This window comes from Homarus americanus, unplaced genomic scaffold (genome assembly GCF_018991925.1).
Source record: "Homarus americanus isolate GMGI-L3 unplaced genomic scaffold, GMGI_Hamer_2.0 scaffold52806, whole genome shotgun sequence".
Classification (NCBI taxonomy): Eukaryota; Metazoa; Arthropoda; class Malacostraca; order Decapoda; family Nephropidae; genus Homarus; species Homarus americanus.
The window spans coordinates 10,454,462-10,479,034 of NW_024720773.1; the positions used below are offsets into that span (position 1 = coordinate 10,454,462).

The 24,573-nt window shown below is 34.9% G+C and overlaps 2 protein-coding genes across 7 annotated transcripts; one reads left to right on the forward strand and one right to left on the reverse strand.

Annotated features, from left to right (window-relative positions):
• Nucleotides 1–12,209, forward strand: LOC121861067 (polyribonucleotide nucleotidyltransferase 1, mitochondrial-like). Its single transcript, XM_042358601.1, has 12 exons — nt 1–203; nt 5,051–5,298; nt 6,234–6,347; nt 6,827–6,988; nt 7,565–7,748; nt 8,303–8,512; nt 8,774–8,947; nt 9,196–9,389; nt 9,967–10,124; nt 10,734–11,045; nt 11,280–11,510; nt 11,987–12,209. Exons 1-12 carry the CDS (start codon nt 76–78, stop codon nt 12,143–12,145), a joined length of 2,274 nt encoding a protein of 757 aa, XP_042214535.1. The 5' UTR covers nt 1–75; the 3' UTR covers nt 12,146–12,209.
• On the reverse strand, nt 3,789–23,367 carry LOC121861068 (pyrroline-5-carboxylate reductase 3-like). 6 transcript variants are annotated; one of them, XR_006087975.1, is made up of 12 exons: nt 22,883–23,367; nt 19,591–19,728; nt 18,407–18,502; nt 17,336–17,487; nt 16,449–16,530; nt 15,498–15,637; nt 14,743–14,829; nt 13,403–13,527; nt 12,528–12,627; nt 11,960–12,107; nt 9,954–10,072; nt 3,789–5,265 (listed from the first exon to the last, which is right to left on the reverse strand). XR_006087975.1 is itself a non-coding variant. In XM_042358603.1 (10 exons), exons 1-9 carry the CDS (start codon nt 23,316–23,318, stop codon nt 12,561–12,563), a joined length of 1,323 nt encoding a protein of 440 aa, XP_042214537.1. In that variant the 5' UTR covers nt 23,319–23,367; the 3' UTR covers nt 11,997–12,110; nt 12,528–12,560. The 6 variants fall into 6 exon arrangements, 4 of the variants coding, with proteins under 4 accessions (XP_042214537.1, XP_042214536.1, XP_042214538.1 ...); XR_006087974.1 differs by having other exon boundaries at nt 9,912–10,072; XM_042358603.1 differs by lacking the exons at nt 3,789–5,265; nt 9,954–10,072 and having other exon boundaries at nt 11,997–12,110.
• Between the last annotated feature and the right edge of the window lie 1,206 nt (nt 23,368–24,573).

Here is a 24,573-nt window from a genome sequence, read left to right on the forward strand (position 1 = left end):
GGTAAACAGTGGGAGCCGCACATGACTGACACTCAATGTAAATTAGTTTATTTATAAAAGTCAATTGATAACAGGATGCATAAGTTATACAGACCAATTGACAAGTCTTTAAAGAGGTTAAAATATTTACGAGTTAACAGATATGTGTCCACTACAGCGTGTCTTGGTGATAAAGTTGAAAGCCGTGTGGAGTTTTCAAATGGGTGAGCTGTGAAGTTGATGATTTAATGTGCTAGAATATATTAGACAAGGATTAATTCATCTTGAACTACTTTACAGTGTTTTTAGTCTTTTATGATGTTATTTATTTGGGTAATTATTTATTTGTTGTTGGTTATTGAGGGTGGTGTTTTGTTGACCAGGAACCTGTTATTCATGCTCATGGAAATACGTATTATTTTTAGTCATAATATAATAGAAACACTGAGCTAACACATGCAATTAGTACTGCACGTAAATCACAGTAAAGATTCTGTTAAGGACAACTATGGAAATTACGGTAATATGGTTTTATAGTGTTCAATTTCTTTCATTTTTCTACAGTGTTCTTTGGATGATAGAAAGGGTTAATATTTGTTTTGGATCATTTTCTCTTCTTGTATTTCTGACTACCCTAAATATGTTATTTGGTTAATATTAGTTTTTCCCCCATAAGAATAGCGACTTTTGCGAGTGTTTCGTTTTCAATATATTTGTCCTGAAACACAGATTTACTCTACTGTGTAAATGGTGGTTCAGCGATCTGTTTACTGGGGGGAAATACTAACAATACCTGTTATTTTTTTCAATTATGAATCATTGCATTTCTTGTGCAAATGCTTAGTTTTTAATATATTTACCCCCAAACATTAGGTTAGGTTAGATGGTATCTGCCGTTGTCGGCCCGTGTTATCATCTGTGCATTGTTGTATTGTTTTTATTACTTACTATCATCCAAAGAACATCTGTGGGAAAATTTAACGAAATCGAACAACACATTCTAGTGTTAGCCATCTGTTCCAGAATCACCAATATTAACCCATGAAGTGCGGCAGTTTTGCTGCTTAAGTGCGAAAGCCGCAATGCACATACTGCATTCACACGTATTCACAAGAAGTTTTTGTTGCACTTATTCCTCACTTAGCTATTCCACAAGTATTTGGTACCATTATAGTCATTGAAAATGTTATATTAATAACGTATTAATGTTTTTTTAAAAAATATGAAATAAGATGTCGGTGTAAATTTTTTTTGCACAAGCTACTTTCTACTTTCGAGCTCCTTAGCTCTATGAATTTATATAATAATCTGTTCCTTTTAAGATAATTAATAGCATAATTTAGTTGAGAAAGTGCTCATAAAAATTAGAAATTTTTTATAATTAATTATGTGATAATGTGTTGAATGAGTGCACGTCTTACTGCATGCATAGTGTTATACTTTACTCATGTCCACCCACACATGCGTGATTTGAATTGTAACCCTAAAATTGGGGCCTGCCCATATCGGTGGTTTATACGCTGGTGACACATCACCTTCATTTGTTCTGTACAGTACTGTATTTTGTTTATTTACCAATGTTGATTCGTTTTCTTTATTAAGTAATTAATATTCATGTATAGTAATAATAACAATACTCCTCGAGTCATCTGTATAAATGTGTAATTTCTATTCGTGTAAAATAATAACTTACAATTTGTCACTAATAACAGCAACTGTTAGTGGTGACGAAATGGATTTGTTATAGGTGACAAAATGGGGTGTATCACCAGAAATATAGTTAAATCTGGCATCTTTTTGTCTTATCTGCTCATTTATTGGTTAGTTTAGGCAATGACATAATAAAGATCATTCCTCCAAGTGTGGTGTGTGCAGATGAGCCATTTGAAATACTTCTGTAAAAGAGTCACGTTCGTCCTTCAGCACCATGAAAGGTATCTCCAATAAAAATGATACCACAACTTTTCCCTTTAATTTTAAGTCTTAAAAAAAAATTATATATATAGTTTTCCTCTATCTATAAATGATCATTAATCACCTGTTGTGGGCAGGACATGAAAGATGAGGGAAATTTCGAGGTAAAATGCAGCAAAAAACTGATCATATGGCAATCATTTCATGTCTCTGTGTGCTTTGTACGCAACAAAAATTATTTAACGTAAATATTCTGCCTACAATTCTCCCATGACACCTGTTTAAACCAGACCTATTCAGACAAAAACTAACCCAACCAAGCATTGTATTATCATTTATTGTGAATAAAATAAACCAACAAAAGCTACCTAACTTACCTCTCCTTGGGTGTAAGTACAGTAGCTATATTAATATTGTTATTTTTGGTTAGGTAGGTGTAAATGGAAAGGAAGGAATATTGGTTGTTGTTGTCTGGAAATATTTCTGTCATTTAGCATAAGGGGTTGGTTGATCATTGCGAAGCTTTTGTCAACAGTGATATACAAACAGCAGTGTTGTGGAACAGATGGGTGGCAGCATCTTTATGTATGGGAAAACTGGTGGAGGAGACCATTACCACCAGAACGACCTTATGGAATTGCACCAAATTTTCACAAGATGTTTTTGGATGATATTGAGTAATAAAATTGAAGCAACATCCTTTGATCATAAATTACTTGTTAAGAGGGCAGGGCATAAAAGAAGAGGGAAATAACGGTGTAAAACACTGATCATATGGTAATAATTTCATGTCTCCTTTGTAGGTGAAGAAATGAAATATTTACCATAATTATGGCGCCGTCATATCTCCTGTAGCGACCATGTTTTGGTTCAGATCGTCTGCTATGCGGTAGCGTCAAAGGACTTTGATTACATATCAAGAAACAAATGATGATCTCATCAAGCATATTTATTGTAATATATATTGGATTGAATTTGTTTGTTTTTCCAGATATGTTATTTGGATGATAGTAAGACAATCGATACAACAATGCACAGGTTAGGAAGTTAGGCAGGTAAGGTAAGGTTAGGTTAGGTCAGGTTCTAGTAGATTCTGTGCATTCTCATTTTCGTGTTGTTTCATGCAAATAGTATGTCCAGAAATTTTGGTTCAAATCCATAAGTTATTTCTGGTGATAATGGTCTCCTCCTCCTCCTCTACCAAAAACATGAAGTAAGAAATAGGTTTTCCTTATACTGTAGATATTTTTCATTAAGCACCATAGTTGGATGACTTGGACCTTTGTTCATAAATAATGCAGTTTTTGCTGAACTTAAACATAATGATTGCTTGTTTTTATTTGCTGGGGCCTCCTATACTCCTCCAGCAAATGACCGAGACATCATCCATTTGATATTCTTACGACCCTAGGGTATGTCCCAACAAATTAAATTTACAGTAACTTGATATCCCTTCCAAATTTCTAATTAAATTGGATCTTGTTTCAATTATTAGCATTATTAAAGTTAATTAAGTACATAATAGTACTACAGTATTGCCACATGCAGTATCTGCAAGCCAAGGCCCTTAAGGATATTGTTTGTTTAATGTGTTTTTCATTGTTTTAATAATATCTCCTATTGATTTTTATTGAAAATAAAGATTTGATACTGTTACCCAACACCTAGACAAGAAAGACTAACCTAATGACTAAATAATATTTTATAGATAAAACCTTTCCTTGGAAATAACACAGACTTACCTGCTATGGAGGGAAGAACCAACTATACTGCCTTGAACAATTCCACATCCTTCAGACTTGAGTTTTCAACCTTGACTGACTAAACATAGTCTCAGTCTCATGTCACAAAGTCAATACAGTTACCAACTAGGAAATAATAATAATAATGTAGACTAAACAGTTAAATCTTTATTGGGTCAATATAACAAGTACTGTACATAGCAATTTTACAATACAGTATCCGACTTATGCACTGATCACAACCAAGGTACACAATTTATTTATTAGAGTACATTGGATGCAATCAATAACAAACCATACCACTGTGAACTGAACCAACTGAACAATACATGCTTCACAGATTCATGAGTCAACTGCTAAACGATTGCACAAAAGTTTAAATCATTGTACATATTAGAATACTGTAGAAGGAAATATAATTTTTTTTTCAAGTTCTCCTCAGTGATGTTTTGTAGGGATATTGATAGTTGTTACAGTATATACCGGTGCTTTATCTAAGGTATGGTAAAGTGAAATTCCAAAGGATGAACTACAGTAGTACTGATCTTGATATTATTCATTCTAGTGTTATATTCCTTGTTTTTTTTCAGAATTTTGCAATACATTATGGCTGATAGTTTTGTTTGAATGGATTTTGGAAGAACAGGGCTACAATCTTTTGCTTCAGAAATTTATTGGTTATTTGCACCCAACTTTGAATTTCAGAAAATATATTATTTTACTTGTTCCCTCCATCACACACCACCTTTCAATCTTTCTCACACACACACACCTGCTGCTGCTCTTTTCCTCCCACACCCATGGCTCATTCCCTCACACACCCAAAGATTTCTTCATCTCAATCCATCAGCATATTGCAAGTTATGATGGGAAATGATGTTACATAAGATCAACTACTTGGTATTTATTGTTAGGTATGTATAAATTATTTTATGTAAAAAGAAAATAGAAATTAATATTGCCTTTTTGCCAGAAATGTATTCCTTAATTTGTTGTCGCAGAAAAGCAACATGACAGTAAATATCTATTGAGTAGAAAACTGGCTGTGTACAGTATACAGCAGTTTATGCAATTTTCTTATGAAATTTATTATAGTACAAAAAAAACACACTTATAATAAACACCATTATTGGTATTTCTTTAGCAGCAGAGCATTTGCCTTGAATGTAAAATTTGGTTTCTTTCTTTTTTTGTATCCATCACGCACTTATTGACAAAATGTCTGCACAATATGGTGCGCTTACTGGCGGTGAAATAGTATCTTGCCAAAGGATGGGGTAACCCATGAGGCACTGAATGTATTAAACATTAAGTCATCATCTCTTGTCTCCTAGCATGATAACAGGAAAAGGCTTGTTGTGTGTATGAAAAAATATCTGTTAATATACCGATACCCTGTATTTACATTTTTACAGGCGGACAATACACCTTGAAACTGGAGAGTATGCTCGCTTAGCAGATGGTGCTGCTGTGGCTACCATAGGTGATACCTCAGTCCTTATTACTGCTGTGAGCAAAGGCCGCACTGGTCCCTCCCCAGGATTTATGCCTCTCACAGTAGACTATCGTCAAAAATATGCTGCTGCAGGACGCATTCCTTCCAATTATCTTCGCAGGGAGCTTGCACCAACTGAAAAAGAAATCCTAACTAGCAGGATTATTGGTAAGTTAATTGTTTTATTGATAGCTGTTGCTTAGTGCAACAAATATTTTTCAGAAAATATTCTTGGTGAAAGTAATTGATAGTGACAGGAAAATGAATGCTCTTCATATAATTTAGAAGATTCCTTTGATAAAATGAATTATAAACCATATACAGTACTGTACAATACTTTAGAATTTCTCATTTGTATTCCAGGCTTCAAAACATTAATATTTAATGATACAGTAATAATGATTGTACTGTGTATGCTATTTACAGTACAGTGCTTGTACATGTTACCTTTTTAGCAAAATCAGTTATCTTGCAAAATTACCAGCATGCATATTGGTAATTTTTTAAAATAACTTACAAACAGGCTAACCAATGTGAAAAAAGGAAAAAGAACAGGACCACTTAACTGTGTATCAATCTACACGAGCCATCCTAACTTAGGTTAGTTTAGGTTGTCTGTTTGTAAGTTATTTATATTTAAAGATTAGTGGGGTCATTACCTAGTACCTGACCATTGTGGACCTGGTCTCACCCTCCTCTGTATATATACACCTTGTTTAGTACTTCTCTTTAGTCTGTACTCACCCCTGAAGATGTGAATTACATGAAAGCGCTTGGGAACTTCGTGTTTTCTTCTTTCCTTGTGGTTATCAGCATATACCTAGATCACGCGCACCTACAGTGATTTACTTGCATATATATATATATAGTGATAACTGAAAAACATTATTCCACTGTTAATTTGTGAGGATGGCAGTCACTTTGAATGTAAATAAGATATGTTCAGAAAAATTGCTTTTCAGTAACTACCCTGTATTTACAAATCAGGGATGAAGTTGCAGTCATTCAGTGAAATTGCAGTTACTCATAAAAAGTTTATGTGCTCTAATTGTGTTACTAATAAGATATTAAACAATGAACAAAAATTTTCCATAATTCAACAGATCGCTCAGTTCGTCCATTGTTTCCTGATGGTTTCTGTGGTGACACGCAGCTTTCATGTCAGCTCTTGGCAGTAGATGGTCTTCATGACCCTGATGTTGTCAGCATCAATGCAGGTATTGTAGAATGAAGTACTGTATCTGTGTCCACTATACATCTACCCTAATACTGTACTGTATACAGTACATATTCCCACCCCATTTGGTTTACTTACACATGTGAAGAACTGCATGTGGGTACTTGCTCAGGCAACTTTCATTCTTACCACAAGCAAGTGGCAATTGCTTGAGTAACCTGTTAACCAAACCAGATTTTAAAGTCTTTAAATGTTTCAAGTAATCTTGTAGATTCTTTACCATATAAAATATGGTCACTAACTAAAATTAACTGTATAGGAGTCTACCTGTATCTGTCCTTAAAACACTAGAGGGAACAGGACCTCAAAACTTAAGTTAATGTTTATTAAGGAATTACCCTTTGTGGTTAAATACAACCAGTTTATTTTAGATAATGTAATTTCACTAAAGCTTTATGAATATGCAGAAGAAAAATGTAATTTGCTAAAATAAATTTTTTTTTGTACATTTTGTGTCAGCCTCGGCGGCCCTAGCAGTATCGGATATTCCATGGTTGGGGCCAGTTGGGTCGGTACGAGTTGGAATAATTGATGGCGAAGTCATTATCCATCCTACACGACGAGAACTATCCAAGAGTTCCCTCAATCTAGTAATAACTGGAGCAGAAAGTAAGCTAGTTGGTAAGTTTGATATATATATATATATATATATATATATATATATATATATATATATATATATATATATATATATATATATATATATATATATATATATATATATATATATATATATATTATTTATTTTATTTTGGGGGGATTAGAGCACCCAGGCACAGGTCACTGACCCACATAGGGGCCTGGGGGACGAAAATATATAGAAAATAACCATCATGATATCAGTGGAATGGATTCTGGTATTTGAAAATACCCCAGAATAGGAAAAAAGTAGCAGATTGCAGGAGCTGAAACACACTAAAATAACACCCAAGACTTAAGCACCATTCACATTTAATTAAAAAAATCTGTATTTTTTATAATTATGTATAGGTAGTCCTCATATATTGCAAGGGTTTCCACCCACCTCTCTCTTTACCACATTGAGTATCTCACAGCTTATGTCGAAGCAAGAAGTGCTCTCATTATTTCTGATAATTGTCCTCAAGAACATAAAAGTTGAATTTGTTGACACCATTGTAATATTAGGCACATAAGGTACTACATCAAGTTTATAATAATCCCTATATTTCTTTTAAGTGATGCTGGAAGGTTCGGGCAACAATGTCCTTCAACAAGATCTTATGAAGGCTATCAAGGCAGGTGTGAAGGAATGTCAACAAGTTATCAAAGCCATTCAGCAATTAGTCAAAGAAGCTGGTAAACCAAAAAGGACCTTTACTAACACACTCCACGTACCAGAGGAGATTTTACAGGCTGTTAGGTAAGCATGCATGCTGCAGATCTAATTTAATTGGTTTGAAAAACTGAGTAAGATACAGTACAAGTGGATTTATTTCGAGTATTATTGATTATAGAAAGTTGCGACATCTATTTTTAGTTATTAGGCATAACAAATAATAATTTGCCAGGGGAAGCCTGCATTTCTCTAGAAATTTTTTCTTTTTATAAATGAGATACCCAGCAGAGACAAGCTACTCTTTTATTAAGATTTCTAAGGTCAATCATGGCGAAGTGAACATGTAGACCTGCAGAATTGGTAATTGTGGATCATTTTGCTACTCATCCTTAATGGGCAAATCTGAAAATCTTGGATTTCATGATTATTCCCTCATTTACCGGTATAGTATAATTATATTGTGTCCTAAATCAAAAGTAAATTCCTGCTTCCAAATGCCACAGTTTTTGTAGATAATAAAGGGCTGGAATATTTTAGTTAACAAACAGGGATTAATATACTTGTATGTACAATATATTGTTTATTCCTTCTCGTATGTACCATCAGCATATTTGCTAATGCTTTAAATTCCTTTGCAGAAGTCTGAGTGAGATACGTCTACGAAGTATTTTCGCAGACTTCTCCCACCACAAACTTTCGAGGGACAATGCTGTCAACCTCTTGAGATTAGACGTGACACAAAAGCTGATGCAAGGGTTCCCAGAGACTGACTCACATTTAGCAAATTTAGCTTTCTCCCAAACTGCAAAAACTGTTTTTAGAAATCTTATATTAGATGAAGAGATCAGGTAAGAATTAGATTGATTTTCTGCATAGATTTGTATGTGACTTTGTGTAGCTAATTTTATTGTATTATTTTAAACACATTTCTAATTTAAAGAAAAAATTATTGATTGATAAATTTGTTCTATACGGTATAAAATGAATTAGAAATTAATTTGTTTTCTGTTTGACATTTGTTTCTACAGTCAAAGACAACATAAATAATATGTTTTGTTATGATTGTTGGTACTTAAGATTTTAAATTAATTTCATCATTGGATTTCTAGATGTGATGGTAGAGGTCTTTCAGAATTGAGACCCATTACCTGTGGTATTGATCTTTACCGTCCATTGCATGGATCATCACTTTTCCAACGGGGTCAAACACAAGTGCAGTGTACCGTTGCCTTTGATGCCCTCGAAAATATGCCTAAGTTAGATTATTTGTTAGAGGCTACTGGGTAAGTCACATCTGTCTTTCTTTGAATATTTCATGGTCTGTATTTTTTATAACTTCTGATAAACTAGTAAAGGATTTTAGTTTTCTCCTAGTGATATTTTTATACAGTATAATATTGTAATATGAAATTCAAAATCAGTTTCCTAAGCATGTGCTCAAGCACCCAGACATCAGTTAATATTAATGTCATGTAATTTTATCTTTAAATATAATTTTAGTAACACTAGCAATAAAGGCATTTCATTTTAGGGGCCACAAAGATCAAAACTTCATTCTACACTACACATTCCCATCTTTTGCTACAAATGAAGTTGCAAGAGGTGGTCCAGTCTCTCGACGCGAAGTGGGTCATGGAGCCCTAGCAGAGAAGGCTCTCAGACCTCTTTTGCCTTCTAACTTTCCTTTTGCAATACTTCTCACATCCACAGTAATGGAATCCAATGGCAAGTTTAATTATAAGTTTAATTATAAATAAACTGTAATTGGTTTTTAGCATGAAATCTCACATTTTGATCAGGATACTATAGTGAATTCTAACAGTTTCAGACATATTGAGGATTGGCCAGTCAGAGAATGTAAATATTTTAAAATCGGAGAGAGCACCCACAAGATTACATTTAATACGGTGGATTGTGATGATACAGCAAGTCTAGCATGTAGTAATGGTCTACACAGAAATTCCAAGAGCAACAGCTGTGCAGAAGGCCAAGGATTTAAGCAAGATCCATTATGTGAAGACCCTATTTTTGCCACTCCTTTACGTTTTCCTTGAAAAATTATGCAACTGGCCGAGTTGGATGCGTGAAACTTGTACTACCAGTGTGTGTGCATGTGTAGACTCCAGTGTACTTTATTTTGGGCTCATGTGGCAACTGAATACCCTGAAATATTTAAAGGGGAAGTTTATGCAGAGACTGTGGTAATCTAAGGGGGTTATGTTTAGTAGATACAATAAGCTTACTTACAATATCTTGTGATTCCATTTTTTTTATTCCATGCCTTTATACCTGTATTCTCCAGGGTCCTCTTCCATGGCAACTGTATGTGGTGGTAGCTTGGCCTTGATGGATGCTGGTGTTAACATATCTTCACCAGCAGCTGGGATAGCGATTGGTTTAGTCACACGCTATAATGAGAATAATAAACTCCAGGATTACAAAATTTTGACTGATATCTTGGTAAGTTTTCATTACAAAAGTTAAACCAAATCTTGAAGAAGTTTTTCCTCACATGCATATTGCCATTATTAAATAAACAAGGTGGTCAGGTCCAGTCAAGAAATTATTGAGCTGCACTGCTAGTAGATTCCTCACCCTTATTTTCCTCAGATTCTCTTGTTAACTCTTGAGGAAAGTCACCATATTCACTTGTATCACTATGACTATGTATGATGAAGGTCATCCTCATCCCCCCGAATCAAATACAGGTATACCTATAATAATAGCATGAAGTATCCTCTTGCGTGTGGTGCCAGGCATAAACAGTCTTGAATTGACTTAACCATTGTCCAACCATTACTGATAGGCACATGGCCAAGGACATACACTGCCTCAGAACAGTTGTCCGAAGGCCCCACAAAGATGCTTAGCAAAAACAAAACATGGGTAATCAAAATTGGGGTTGCAAAAATTATTGTCAGGAACTCATAATGCAAAATTATGTATTATCCTCAGTTCGGCCATCACCAATATTCATCTCTTCTTGTATTGATCTGCCCCTTCTTTAATATTTAAAGGGTACATACTCTTAAATTTCATGTCTTCATTTAAAGCTTTTGTCCATAATAGGGTATAGAAGACTACATGGGAGATATGGACTTCAAAGTGGCTGGAACCTCTAAGGGCATAACAGCCCTTCAAGCAGATGTGAAAGTCAAAGGGATTCCTCTGAAAGTGGTGATGGAGGCAATACAGCAAGCCACAGATGGAAAAGGAACCATTTTAACCATTATGGGGGACACACTGGCACGTCCCCGTGAACAGAAGAAGGAAACCATGCCTGCCCTTGAGAAGATTACTGTACCAGCACATAAAAGAAGCAGAGTAGTGGGTCCTGGTGGCATGCATATTCGACGAATTCAGTCTGAGACTGGAGTTCAGGTTAAATATTATTTTTTTTACAAGTGTTGTTATTTAGTGGTAGAACCTATAAATTGCGGTGGACAACTGGTTTAAAATTATCTGATTTTGAACATTTTCATTCTTCCCATTCAAAATAATGCTTCAATTTAAGACTGTAATTAATTAAATATACACTATATATGATAATTGTAACACTACTTTGGTTTGTTCTTATGCCTTTATAGGTGACCATTTTAGATTTTCTCTCTTCAGTTGACTTGGCAAGACGATGGTTTACTGTCAGTCTTTGCACCAAATCACTCGGCAATGGAGGAAGCAAAGGAGGCCCTTGCTGAATTACTTAGTGATCAAGAACCTACCTTGGAGTTCGGTGGGATTTACACTTCTACTATTGTTGAACTTCGACCTCAAGGAGTTATGGTGACACTATATGACAACATGCCACCTGTCTTACTGCACAATTCACAGTTAGACACAAGAAAAGTAAGATGCTGTACATTTTGGGATACACGTACTGTATATTATAGTCGAGTGTGAATTATTTTACATGATTTTAAATATACAGAATTTTGCTTTATATAATTATTGTTTACTGTACACAAGTATTCAGGAAAGTGTGATTTAGAAGAGACACAAAGTGAAAAGGGAAGAGAGATTGAGGAACTGTAATAGGTAGGAGAAAATAGTGTATAATGACTGTGAGAGAAAGGAGGCTAGAAAGTTTTGATGTTAGTGGTGGCAAGTGTTTTTGGTGGTAATGGTGAATGGTAGGGACTTTTGGTGGTGAAAAGTGACCCACTTTGGGCTTGACAGAATGGCCTTCCCCCAATCAGTCATTACATCAAGGGTAGGAATGTAAAAAGTGAGATAGGGAGGGAAGGGATGTATGTACTTAAGTAGTTGAACATAATTTTTTTTTACATATACAGTACCTGTAATAAGTAAAACTTTGTCAACAGGTACACCATCCCAGTGCACTTGGTCTTGAAGTTGGACAACAGGTTAAGGTAAAGTATTTTGGACGTGATCCAGCATCAGGTCAGATGAGACTGTCACGAAGAGCTCTACAAGCTTCCACTGCTGCTATTAAAAATCTTCATAAGACAGAGCCTGTCTAAGTCATACTACATTTAATGTTTGTATATATATTTACATTTATATTAAATATACATAGATAACCTTTTCATCTTTTCAATTAAACATTATTGTGAATACACAAACTTGCATTTAAGGAAATATACTGTCTAACAGATATCAGCCACAGACTGTCTAAAAAGTAACTACAGTACACTTCATCTCAATGTAAAAATATTTTCACCAGTTGAAAGTATTTGTAGAAAAAACTGATTATAAGGAATGATGATCTCTTTTGATGATACTTCTTAGTACAAGCTAATATAACCCTGTTTACAGTTAACTGAAAAAGACAAACATAAGATGACTTAAAAATAAAAAATTTTGGCATTTGAATACCATTCAAGAGAAATCCATTCTGAGTACCTGTAGGATTTCACTGGTTATCCACATGATTTTTCACTTCTTGGTGCCTAATTCTTTTGAGCGTAGTGCTGATGCTTCCACTGCTGATATGAGAGCATTCCTGGAAAGGAGAAAACAAGTTTGAAAAATATATTTTACCTCATTAATTCTTCTATATGGCCTAATGACCTAAATCATGGGGCTGATGTGTCTCACAACACATCAACATCACCTTCCAATATAATATACAGTATTGTAGGATGCGAGGCATTTACAGTGGAAATGGCCAGGTATTATTAATTAATAAAAGCATATTTTCCCATACTCATTATAAAAGCAGAGATAAATCTTCCTACAAAACAGTACTTCTTTAAAACATCTTAAAATACCAAAATAAATGTTTTGAATGAAAATTTTGGTGTACACAATTATTATAAGTCAATCATAAAGATAAAAAGTTAAATAATGCAGTATATAAAGTACAGAACAATATATATTATATACTTGTACTTGAGAAGCCAGATGACATTTGCTACAGTGAACAGTATGAAATGTTATAAATATATTACTCTAACAATACATAGATTCCCACACTACAATTGAAGATACGCCCTCTATGGGGAGAGAGAGAGAAATGTCGTTTTGGTGCTTATGCTTCTTCATTTGATGAAGCTTCATACATAACATTATTTTACTCACATATACTGGAATTGGCAATTTCATATTTTTTAACGCCCAAAAATCAAATGGCATTTTAAAATATTGTAAAAATTAACAATGGTGTAAATTACTTACTATCATAAAACTGTAAATAGGTATTATAAATTAGGTATACCTGTACACAAATGACAATGCTGTACTGTAAACAAGTCCTGTAGTGAAAATATAAGTCTTACCGAAGGCCATTTTTCTCTAGGCTGTGCATGGCTGCAATAGTAGTGCCTCCTGGAGAGCAGACCTCATCCTTTAACTGACCTGGATGCTTTCCACTTTCAAGAACCATTGTTGCTGCTCCCTTAACCTGAAATATAACAATTATTCAGTATTTCTGCTGGCTTCTAGGAATACTACAAGCATTTGCTGGATACTAAATCCACAAGAATTATAAATTACAAACGTAAAGTGTAAAAAGAGCATCTCACCTGCTGTGCACAATAATGTTACACTTCAAATAGCTATAATTAGAATTTAGGTAAGGCATTACTGAAATATGATTTGAATCTAAAGTTTAATTATTGTATTTTTATAATGTCAATGACAACAATACAGGTACTGAAAAAGTACATTGCTAGGGGCATGACATGAGGTCTTCTGTACTATGTAAGGGAGTTAAAACTGCTTAAATCTAATGACCCGACTCTACCATACTGGCCTTCTTCCTTTTATACAACCTAGTATTGGTGGTGTGATAAAAAAAAAAAAAAAACGGCCCTCAATGAACAAGCTAACAATCGTGCCTATGATGAAAATAGGGTTAAATTCGTCCTAAAACATGAACTCAAAATTTACATAAACCCAAAAATAATCTTAATTTTTAACTTTATATATCAAATTAACCTGAGAACAAAAAGAAATGAAAATGTGACAAAAGTAAACAATAAACAATGGCTGGACAGTGAGTACAAATGGTTTTAATGGTCGTCACTTCACTTGCTTCAACCCAGAAAGCTATGTTTACTTCTACCTTCTCTTTAAATTTGTTGTGCCTAAGGCATGACATAGTGCGAGTGAATTTCTATTTTTTTTTTTTAAATATTCAGTGCAATCTTAGAAAATGTTTCTAGCCACAGTAACAAATCACTTTTTGTTGATATTTTCTTTTCTTTCTATATACAGGTATACATAAAAAAAATCCATGCTGTGTGGAAATGTAAGAAAGAACAAAATACATGAAAAAATTTCCTACATGTTTTCAGTTTTCCTAATCCTTCCCTTTTTCTGATTTATTTCCCCCTTGCTTACATTCTTCCTAGTCAGAGAGGAAGTATGAGGAATTTACCTCATTATATTTAACACTAGTTTTTGTCTCCTTTTCATCTTTTCTTGCAACTTCCTCTTCTCTTCTTATGTATCCTTTATTTCTCTCTTTTCCAGTTATCAAATTTCTAGGTGCTATTTCTTAAAGAATATACAGTACTGTACTGTACATCCTTTATCACGATCAAAAACTCACTCACAAGAAAACTTAAATTAACAACTAAAAACTGCTGTTTAACTTAATATCTTCAGGACCTACCATCTGAGCAGCCAAGGTCTGAGCCAACTGCCGAGGAAGACCCATTTTAACCCCACCATCTGCTAGAGCTTCTATAGCTGCATATATCTGTTAATGAAAAAATACTGCCATTAATTCTTGACCATATAGCCTTTTTGTGTTTAAAATCTGCATGTAGTGATATCCCCGTTAGCCAAAACAATTGCTGAAGAGCACTTCCGGGAATGAGAGATTTCCGGGTAACGAGATGACTCTCAACGCCAGAAAAAATCCCTCAACCCTAGAATTTTACGGGTAACAAAAAATTTCTTGGAAGTACCAGAAATTGCCCATTACTGTCCATCATCTCTCAAACCCGGAAAAATATCCCCCATCCTTGGAATTTTCTGGGCAACGGAAAAATTTTCTCGTAATTTCCAGAAAATACGCCTGATTTTCATCACTCAAACCTGGAAAAAAACTCCACCATCCCCGGAATTTTCCGGGTATCGGGAAAATTTTCTCAGAATTTTCGAGAAAATGTGCCCCTCGGAAAATCGTTCCCAAAGCCTCAATTTTCCGGAAAATTCTGGCTTTGGAAACGATTTAACGAGAAAATTTCAATTCCGACTATCGAAGAGCTCCGGGTTTGAGGGATTCCGGCTAACGGAGATATTACTACTGTATTCCAATTAGCGGTAAAACATGAATTTCCACAAGAGTGAAATTCCATAACTAGAACATCTTTAACACGGGGATGACAGTCATACATTGTAATAAAGTACTGTAGTACTTACATAAGCTGGTCCTGATCCTGCCAAACCACAAGCAGCATCCATCTGGTACTCAGGAATCTCTGCACTTAATCCTATAGAACTGAGCATGGAATTCATGACTTCATTATATGCTTCTGGTGTATGGCTTCCAAGGGTGTACACTGTAAAACACATATTCTACTTTAACAAATATAATTTGAAATAACACAAGTTAAATGTAAAACATGTATGCCATGTCTCTGTAACCAGGATGAAGGGAACTTCACCAAAACTTTAAAAGAATAACAGAATGACAATGCCTTATTATACACTCTTGTAAGTTGATACTTAAAAATAAAGTACAATAGAATTGTGTTATTTCATGAGATTGGGATTGTAAACGTCCAGAAAATAGTTAAGTTATGATATTAAAAGACATAAGGGATTTGGGCTAGAAGCACCCCCCCCCCCTTAAACCATATATATATATATATATATATATATATATATATATCGCAATTTGTAAAATAATTTACATCTGAACTGTGCAAAAGCAACCCAATATTATTAGTCACCTTAACAGGTGCTAACCTGTTTAGTCTATAGCAGAAAGTGGTAGTAACAATAAAGGTATACTTGGTCCCATGTCATGAACTAACTCAAGGGTACTCTATTTATGGCAAATTTCAGAATTAAGTTACAGTATATCAACAGCTTTAAAAAAATGTCAGTTCAGTAATGACTCAAAATATATAAATACTGTAGCGCTAAACAATTAATTTTTTTCTTCTTCAAATCCATTTAGTTGATTCCAGAATATTTCTTATGTTCTCCAGAACATTATTTTCCTTTTTTTTTACAGTACTGTACCTGGTATTTAAGGTGACAACAAATTATAATATTCCATATCAAATGATATTTCATGCCTTAATTACAGAGCTCATCTACCTTAAAATGCCAAAATATCACTGGACATTTGAAAAGCAAACTTACCACAGCATCCTTGTCCAACCATTGATGGGGTATTAGGCATTAAGCGTATCACACGAGGGTAATCTATCAAGGCAGTAAGCATCTGGAAATAGAATACGTATAGACGTTTACCAATTAAATCTCATGTAGAAAACTAAAAATTTTCTAGATACCAAAGGTAAATCATAATTAACAATGTGTAGTAATATCCTCGACAGTCAGAATGTTTGATCCTCAGAGTTTTCCAATACCCGAAAAATTATTTTTTTTTTATCATTCTGAGAAAAATCTCTCCATCCTGGGCAGTTGGTTGTATTTCTGAGTGATTGCATCATGCACCAACGCGTGCTGGGCGCTGCGATTGGCTACTACTGAATGAAGATGGTGACTGCACAGTGGAAACCTCAATGCATCATCTGGCTACAACCTATTGTTATTTTTTCAGCACTGGAGTTTGATTGTGCATAACTTTTTTGACAAGAGCTTACCTGACAAACGGACTGGATGTGATGGGCCAGAGTTTGGAGATTTAAAATGTTTTTGGTGAACTGGATAATTGTTACACTACTGTACCTGTATAGGCAGGTTCTATTCCTGATACAGTACACAGTATTATAAACATTTGCCTCAAGTTCTTTATATTATACAAGGGCAGTAGAGAAAAAGAATTCATGACCACAAACACATTATGCTACTATACATTAATTATCACCATTCCTTAAACTGAATATATTAACCTTGAGGTATGAAAACATACAGTATGTACAGCACTTTAATGTCATCCTTAGTATGTACATTATCATTTTTAATCTGAACAGTTTTAAATTCAGATACTCTTTCCAATGACCTTTAAAGAGAGCAGTAATGTTGTTGAATATATAATGAATATATAATGTGCTTCAACTCACCTCCTCTAAGGTTTTGATGTCAAATCCTGTAATAATGGAAACAAAAAGTGGATTGTGGCTTCTTTCCAATGCATTCAAGTCACCTATCATATCTGTTAGATGGTGAGGTTTTACACACAGGAAAATCACGTCACTATGCTTCACAACTTCATCTGTGGAAGGTAAACCAATTATAAAATGAGTTTCTTTAATCTACTATACTGGGTAATTATTTGCTTATAAAACACTTAACATTTCACATATTTTTTTAAATCCACTAGAATTATCATCAGCAATACTGTACTACATCCTGAGTCAGAAGTTCACTCAGTCCTGGTATAAGACATCTATTTTATTCAGTCATAAAAGATGACCTGAGGAAGTGCCTCATCAGTTCTCAGGACAAGTAACTGAACTCGATATGATATATAGTACTGTAATCATTAAATTATGCTCTTACTATTGAATTCAATATCAATTAAATTTACAATCCACTCTACATGTCACGATCATATTGACGATTTCCATAATACCAGATTTGAAACTTACATTATTATTGTGGAAACCAGAACTTAATTACAAACTTGCTTCAAGGTCCCATGTATAAAAATTTATCCTTGCCAATAAGGATTGCAAATAAGCAAAATATAAAATGGATAAGTATCACTAGGTTACGTTAAACAATGATGCTCTGTTCTGAAATGAGCCAACTAAATCAGCCTTTTAATAACCTATCTCAGTTGGGGTTGTCAGCATGAAAGTTATATTGTGGTTATACTAGTCATTCACAATGGAGCCATGAAACTATTACTACTACAGTATTAACTCACACTAGATATCAAACCAGGCTGTCTTCTCACTGGTTTTAAAAGTGAGGTCACTGGATTGCCGGCCCAGTTTATGACTAAAATACTCGCACAAAAACAATGATGATCATGAAAGCACAAGACTTTAAGGTTAATCTAAGCATCAGTACCCTTTCCATTTTTCTTTTAACATACAGTATATTGTAGTACAGTATAAGCTATTTTCATACAAATATTTTCTTTATGGTACAGTATTTTTATATTAATCAAGGTAACCAGTACTTACTGTTGTCATGAGTTGTCTTCACCCCTAGAGAGCGAAGTTTAGTTAGGTTGCGGTCAGAAGGTGCACTTGCCATTACATGGGAAGGATCTATCAACCCTGAGGAAATAAATAAAAATACTGAATATGTATACCGGTACTAACATGTGTGTGTGTGTGTGTCTAAGAAAATCTAAATAAATAATGCTTAATTTTGTTAGTCTAACTGCAAGTCTGATGAGAAGAATTAACCTGGCTGAAAAATGTAAGTTTTTCATTTAACAAAGATTACAATTACTACCTGTTCAACAGATCTACCAATCCATGTCACTTTGAAAAACACTACCCCGGCCAGAAGGTAACTAAGGATACTACAATCATCCCTTGTTATATTACTCTGTACAGAATCACCGACAAGAATTAAAAGCTTCAATCTATATTTCTACAGGCTCAAAATAGAGTACTACAGTAGCTATAGGTGTTTTTTAATCACGGTAGTCACACCATCCAATTAACTTTTAAGTAATGTTATCACACTCTCAACACTTATGATATTTAAAACTTGGCAACAGATACTAAAGATTTAAATTCTCTTCATTCCATCAGTTAAATTTAAAACGGAAAATTTAACAAAGATTTTAACAGCCACATTAAAATCTGCAGTAAGAAAATGTTTATCTTAAATTACTCCAGAAAATGTGCATATGACTTATGATAGGTTTGACCAAACCATAATGTTACTTCCTTTTAAATAACCAGCATGAAGAATAACATTACATAAATCTTATTTCTGTAAGTGCTTATTTTTGTTTCATTGCAAAATTAAATGATCACTGTCATCTTATCAAAATTACAATTGTCCTCCAATATGAAACAACTCTATATCTGTGCAAACAACACTGGCCGTGAACAATGAAAATGTGAAGGACAAGCACATCAGTAAACTAGCAGCCTTTGTTAATTTATTTATTGGACATTTACCATTTGGTATTATTACTGCACAACAATTTTCACTTTCCTATCCCAAATATTGCTTGTCACAAGGCTTATTGGCAAGTACGCTCCTGCCTCTACATGCTTGGACACACCTTGGTGAATAAAAATCAAGCCATCATTATTATATTAACATATTGTACATAGTAATTTAATTTTCTGAAAACTACACCTGTAATATTTCTAACTCTTTCAACCCTACACAAACACATTACCTTTTCTGATAAATGCATTGAGAAGCGCCTGGGCCATGTTACCACATCCAATAAACCCAATATTTGCTGGGTTCAAAACTTCCTTGCCAGGCACAGCAGGGTTTGTTGTGCTCGTTGCTGTTCCATCTTCAGACACAACTGAAATATTTCAAGGATAATATGGTAAATTTTACTTTAGGACACGAGTCCCTAGGGGTTGACCAATATGTTTTTCCAGTGTACTGTATTTTGGTGTTTTAAACAAATCTGACCTCATTTTTGGCAGAAAGTGGTCGTTTTTGCCCTCCCCCCTCAACAAGAATGGGGGAAAGCCTGGGAAATTGGGGTTTTTGGGTGGGGGAGAAAACGAAAATGAGTAATCTAACCTAACCCCTAGACGGGGGCGAACCACCGGTAGGCCTAGCTTAAACTAACCAAAATGTTTGAGTAGTTAAAAACTTTGGGGTGTGCTATGTCTGAAAGTACAATACTGTACTTTAGTTAGAAGTGGAAGGACCAGGGATACATAAGAATTGGATAGATTGATCGTCTTTCTCGTAAAACTCGGCAATAAACTTAAAATAATCGTAGGAGCACAAATGACAACCAACCTCCACCACAGCCATTGTGAGACTGATCAATTAAATTACCCAGACTGCTTCCTTTGAAAAAAAAAAAAAAAAAATCAAATGCGATTGGTAAAAAAAAATTAGCGTGATGATATCGATACATCACTGGCACTTGTCACAAATGGATGACGTCAGTCTATTGCGCATGCGTGATGAGCCAATAAATCTCCTCAAAAACTGAAAACTACGTAAAATCAATTGAATTCAATTGTGTTGCTATTATCCATTTCCGCCATGTACGGGTATATGGGGTTCAAAATGCTCAGAATAGCGAAATCTAAATGTTTCAGTAGTTTTTAACTTTCGGGCATGCTATGTCCTGAAGTAAAATACTGTAATACCAAAAATATTATTAAAATTCTGAAAAATGAACTGAAATACAGGTACAGTACACCCTATAATGATAATTGTGACCAAGGATATGACACCAATGCTGTGAATGTTTTTTCATTGAGCCAACACAATAGGAAGAATTTGATTGTGATGCCACACCCAATAATTTTGAAAACGTAACACAAGAAAAAGAAAAGAAAAAGGAACCTTAAGAAACTAAACCTTAAAAGAAAAAAATATTTGGACCTTGACTGCTGTTAGTTTGGCAGAAAATTTTCGTCTCAATTTGCTCAATATTTGATGCTTAATGCAATGGAGATACAGTATTCTTTTTTTGTGGAAACTCTAAAAAAAAAAATCAACTTCTGCAATGAGAATCACAGTTAAAAAAATATATATATTTTTACGTTACAACGACTCTTGTCCACTGAAAGGCAACAAATATTGAGGAAACCGAAATTGTCACCAATTCTTACCTGGAAGCGTAACTGGAGGGCTCCGCCTTCAGTTTCTAACCAAGGTTATCCTAACCTAACCTTACAATATTCAGTCTATAAATTTCCCAGATGAAAAAACTGACTTCCATAACAAAAATCATTTTCAGGTGTCTTAGAATTGTCAAAATTACTGATTGCAACTATAAAATTCCAGGGATTCGTTTTGTGGCAAGTAAAACAAAAATTGTGAAATAATACTGGAAATGGAAGTCACAGTGTACTTACCATTTCCGTAATTTATTTTAACTTTTTTTCTCCCTCACACAAAGCAAAATGATCAATGCTGCAACCGATTTAACTTTAACCTACATATCTCGTGAGACACTTCAGCATGAACATCCATGTAAGAGATATAAAATGTCAATACGGTAAAGGATACAGTTAAATCAAGGAATTTGCTTGCCTTCAGCCTGCTTGGGTTCGACAGCGTCACTCGTGAGTCCCATAGTTATAGTCAACAGTAGAGATGATGATGTAAATTCAGCCGCCACTTGTGTATTACTGAGGAACCTATGTTAAGACAGTAACACAGTTACCAACCCAAGTTGCAAGGTATGACGAAGCAAAACACCTCAAACTAAAAGGCCAAATAAGGCCAAATCATAACTCGATACATAGTTTTTTCATTCTTTCATATTTCACTAGAATAATTTGAACTTATCTAATAATTATAATACTTAATGAAAATTATTCCAGTGCATTTAAAACAAATTTTACCACTCACCATTTGCTTCAGAGACAGTGTACTTTATTTCAAATTCTTCCGTTTTGCTTTTATTTGATTTTCCCAAATTAGATTGAATCTTCAGTATTGGTTTTGTATCAGAATTTTTCATGTGTTTAGCAGTTTTTTCATGCAAATCTAAATTGCTTGTTTTCATTGTTTTTATAGTGGCATTACACACTTTGCAATAACATTTATCACCTCTGAATGTTAACCACTTAAACTGTTCTTCCCACTCTTTCTTGTATTTTCTGCTTTCATTATAGCAGGTTTTCCATTTCCCCATTTTCAATGGTAGTGTGATAAACCCTGATTTACAGTAAGGAAAACCAAGAAGATAATGTGTTTGGTAATCACGTCAGACACCACTAGCCCTGCCACTGAATCACTGATGCCAATTCACAATCCTGAAGGTTTCCATGGTTTCAACACGGACTTGGGTAATCCTATTTCTTTACTTTTACTCTCTTCGCCAATGATCCACTCTTTACTGCAAATAATTACGACTGACTTTAGTCATATTTCGATTACATGATAATTGCTATCAATATCAACCTATGTGTAGGCAGGAGTGCCAGAGGAGCCATTAGTTTTTTTTTTATAAAGTTTAAGTCCAGAAAACTGCCAGGCCCCGAGTGTGAGCTCATTCAAGACCAGACTTTACCAAGCGGTTAACAAGCAAATTAGTCGCCATTGGCGATGAGGATAAAGTAAACACTGGTGCAGATGCAGAATACTACAGATACATTCTGGAGCCAGTCTGTACATGCACAGCACAGTACTTGCCACCAGTGCTGCAGTGCATAAGAGACGTGGCCGACCGCCCAAGCGTTTTTTTTTTTACTTTTAAGCGCTAGCAGACCGATCAGTGGCAAACTGATTAAAGAGAATAAAGTGGACAAAGATTACTACACGTATTATAAAAAAAATTACACCAACTGTCTAACGGCAATTAAGCTGATAAGTGGTGAAATTATTTTTAAAAATGAACACACCTTCACTTGCGTTGGCAACACTGACAACATACTACACATTATGTTTACATTTGCTGAAACTTCTTATTTCAACCATTATTTGTGGATGACATGCAAGTTCCCTCGGACTATTGATAAAGTGTATTAATTTCTTACCTATAAGGTCTTCGTGGTAAAGCTTTGATGAAGGGAAACTGATAACAACTTCTTTGTGGTCTATCTCCATGCCAGCCTCTGTAGGAAGTTCAGGAAGGACAAGTTTCATGTTCTTCTGGTGCTTTCTTGTTTTAGTATGAACTTTCATATCACTTAAATGTGCCCGAATTTTCTTTCTACAAAATTTGCACCACACATGAGCGGGATCAGAACGTAATGGGTGTATCCATCCTCTAATTTCTGGTATTGTTAGCCATCTAGTAACGAATCTGCGGGGATGATATGGTGACGCATTTTCTTGTTTTCTTCTTTTGCTCTTAAACTTGGTCTCTTCTACAATCTCCTCTTCTTTCTCATTTTCCTGGATCTCAGGTTCATCAGATAAGTCATATTGCTCTAGCTTGATTGGCTTGTTTAGGGGTCTTCTCGTCGTCATTTTGGCGAATTCAAGCCACACTCAGTGGTGTTTTGATGAAGACTGCGCGGCAGGGTTGCCAGACGCTCTAATGAGAAAAAGGACAAACTTGCAACAAAAAAAGGACATATACCCTAAAAAAGGACAAATGATATATGTTCTATATATATATATATATATATATATATATATATATATATATATATATATATATATATATATATATATATATATATATATATATATATATATATATATATATATATATATATATATATATATATATGTATATATATATATATATATATATATATATATATATAGAGAGAGAGAGAATAATAAAATAGTAACGTGCCTTTTTGTAGTACTGTGGGGTTATGAGATATTGGTTCACACTCAGGATGGGATGGAGAAAGGAAACTCACAATGTGCTCACTGTATACATATTGTATTGGATGTACAATGCAGCTTGTTGCTGGGTAGGTAGCATGGTAATAAGCATTGAGTAGAGAGAGCTGGGTGGTGAGGGTGGCCAGAGTGAGGGCACACGGCTTGAGGGACGCCTAGGTTGCCGGCAGGAGCGGGAGCCGCCAGGCTGGCGCGGACGAGGTGTTGCTTGCTGGTGGCACTGGGTAGAAAAGAGGCTGGTCACAGCGGTGTCAGGTCTTATAAGGCGGGGGTATGCGTGGGTAGATAGTTGACCCTCGCTCCGTGGGCGGCGCTGGAGGCGTAGGCTGGGGAATTCGAGAAGGTTCGGTGCTTGTAGGGGAGGAATCCACTACAGTACAAGTTTAGACTTAAAATTCAGATAAGGACAGTTTACTGCTGTCCTTTTTATTTAAAAAGTAAAGGACAATCAGGTCTAAAAGAGGACAGTCCTTCGCCATCTCCCGCGGCTGAGCTGTGGCGAAATGACCGTACATTACGAACACACATCAACACATCAGACATAATTATAGTCTTTGCCGACATGCTTTCCTGTTCACTTTAAAATGGATACATCAAAGTTTGAGTTTTTCTTTCGTCTTTTTATTCAAGTGATTGATTACGTCAAGTAAATAGCATGGATTTTTACTTTTATCCTCTTCGCCACCGATAGGCTTGTTAGCTGCTTGGGTGATCGGTCACGTCTCGTATTACTTTTCCTTTTCATTTATCTTCTTCACCAAAAGACCGGCTCGCTAGCCGCCCGAGCGATCGGTCACGTCTCTGTCACGCACTGTTGGCAAATACTGGGCATGCACCGGCTCCTGAATGTACCTGAACCCGCTCCAGT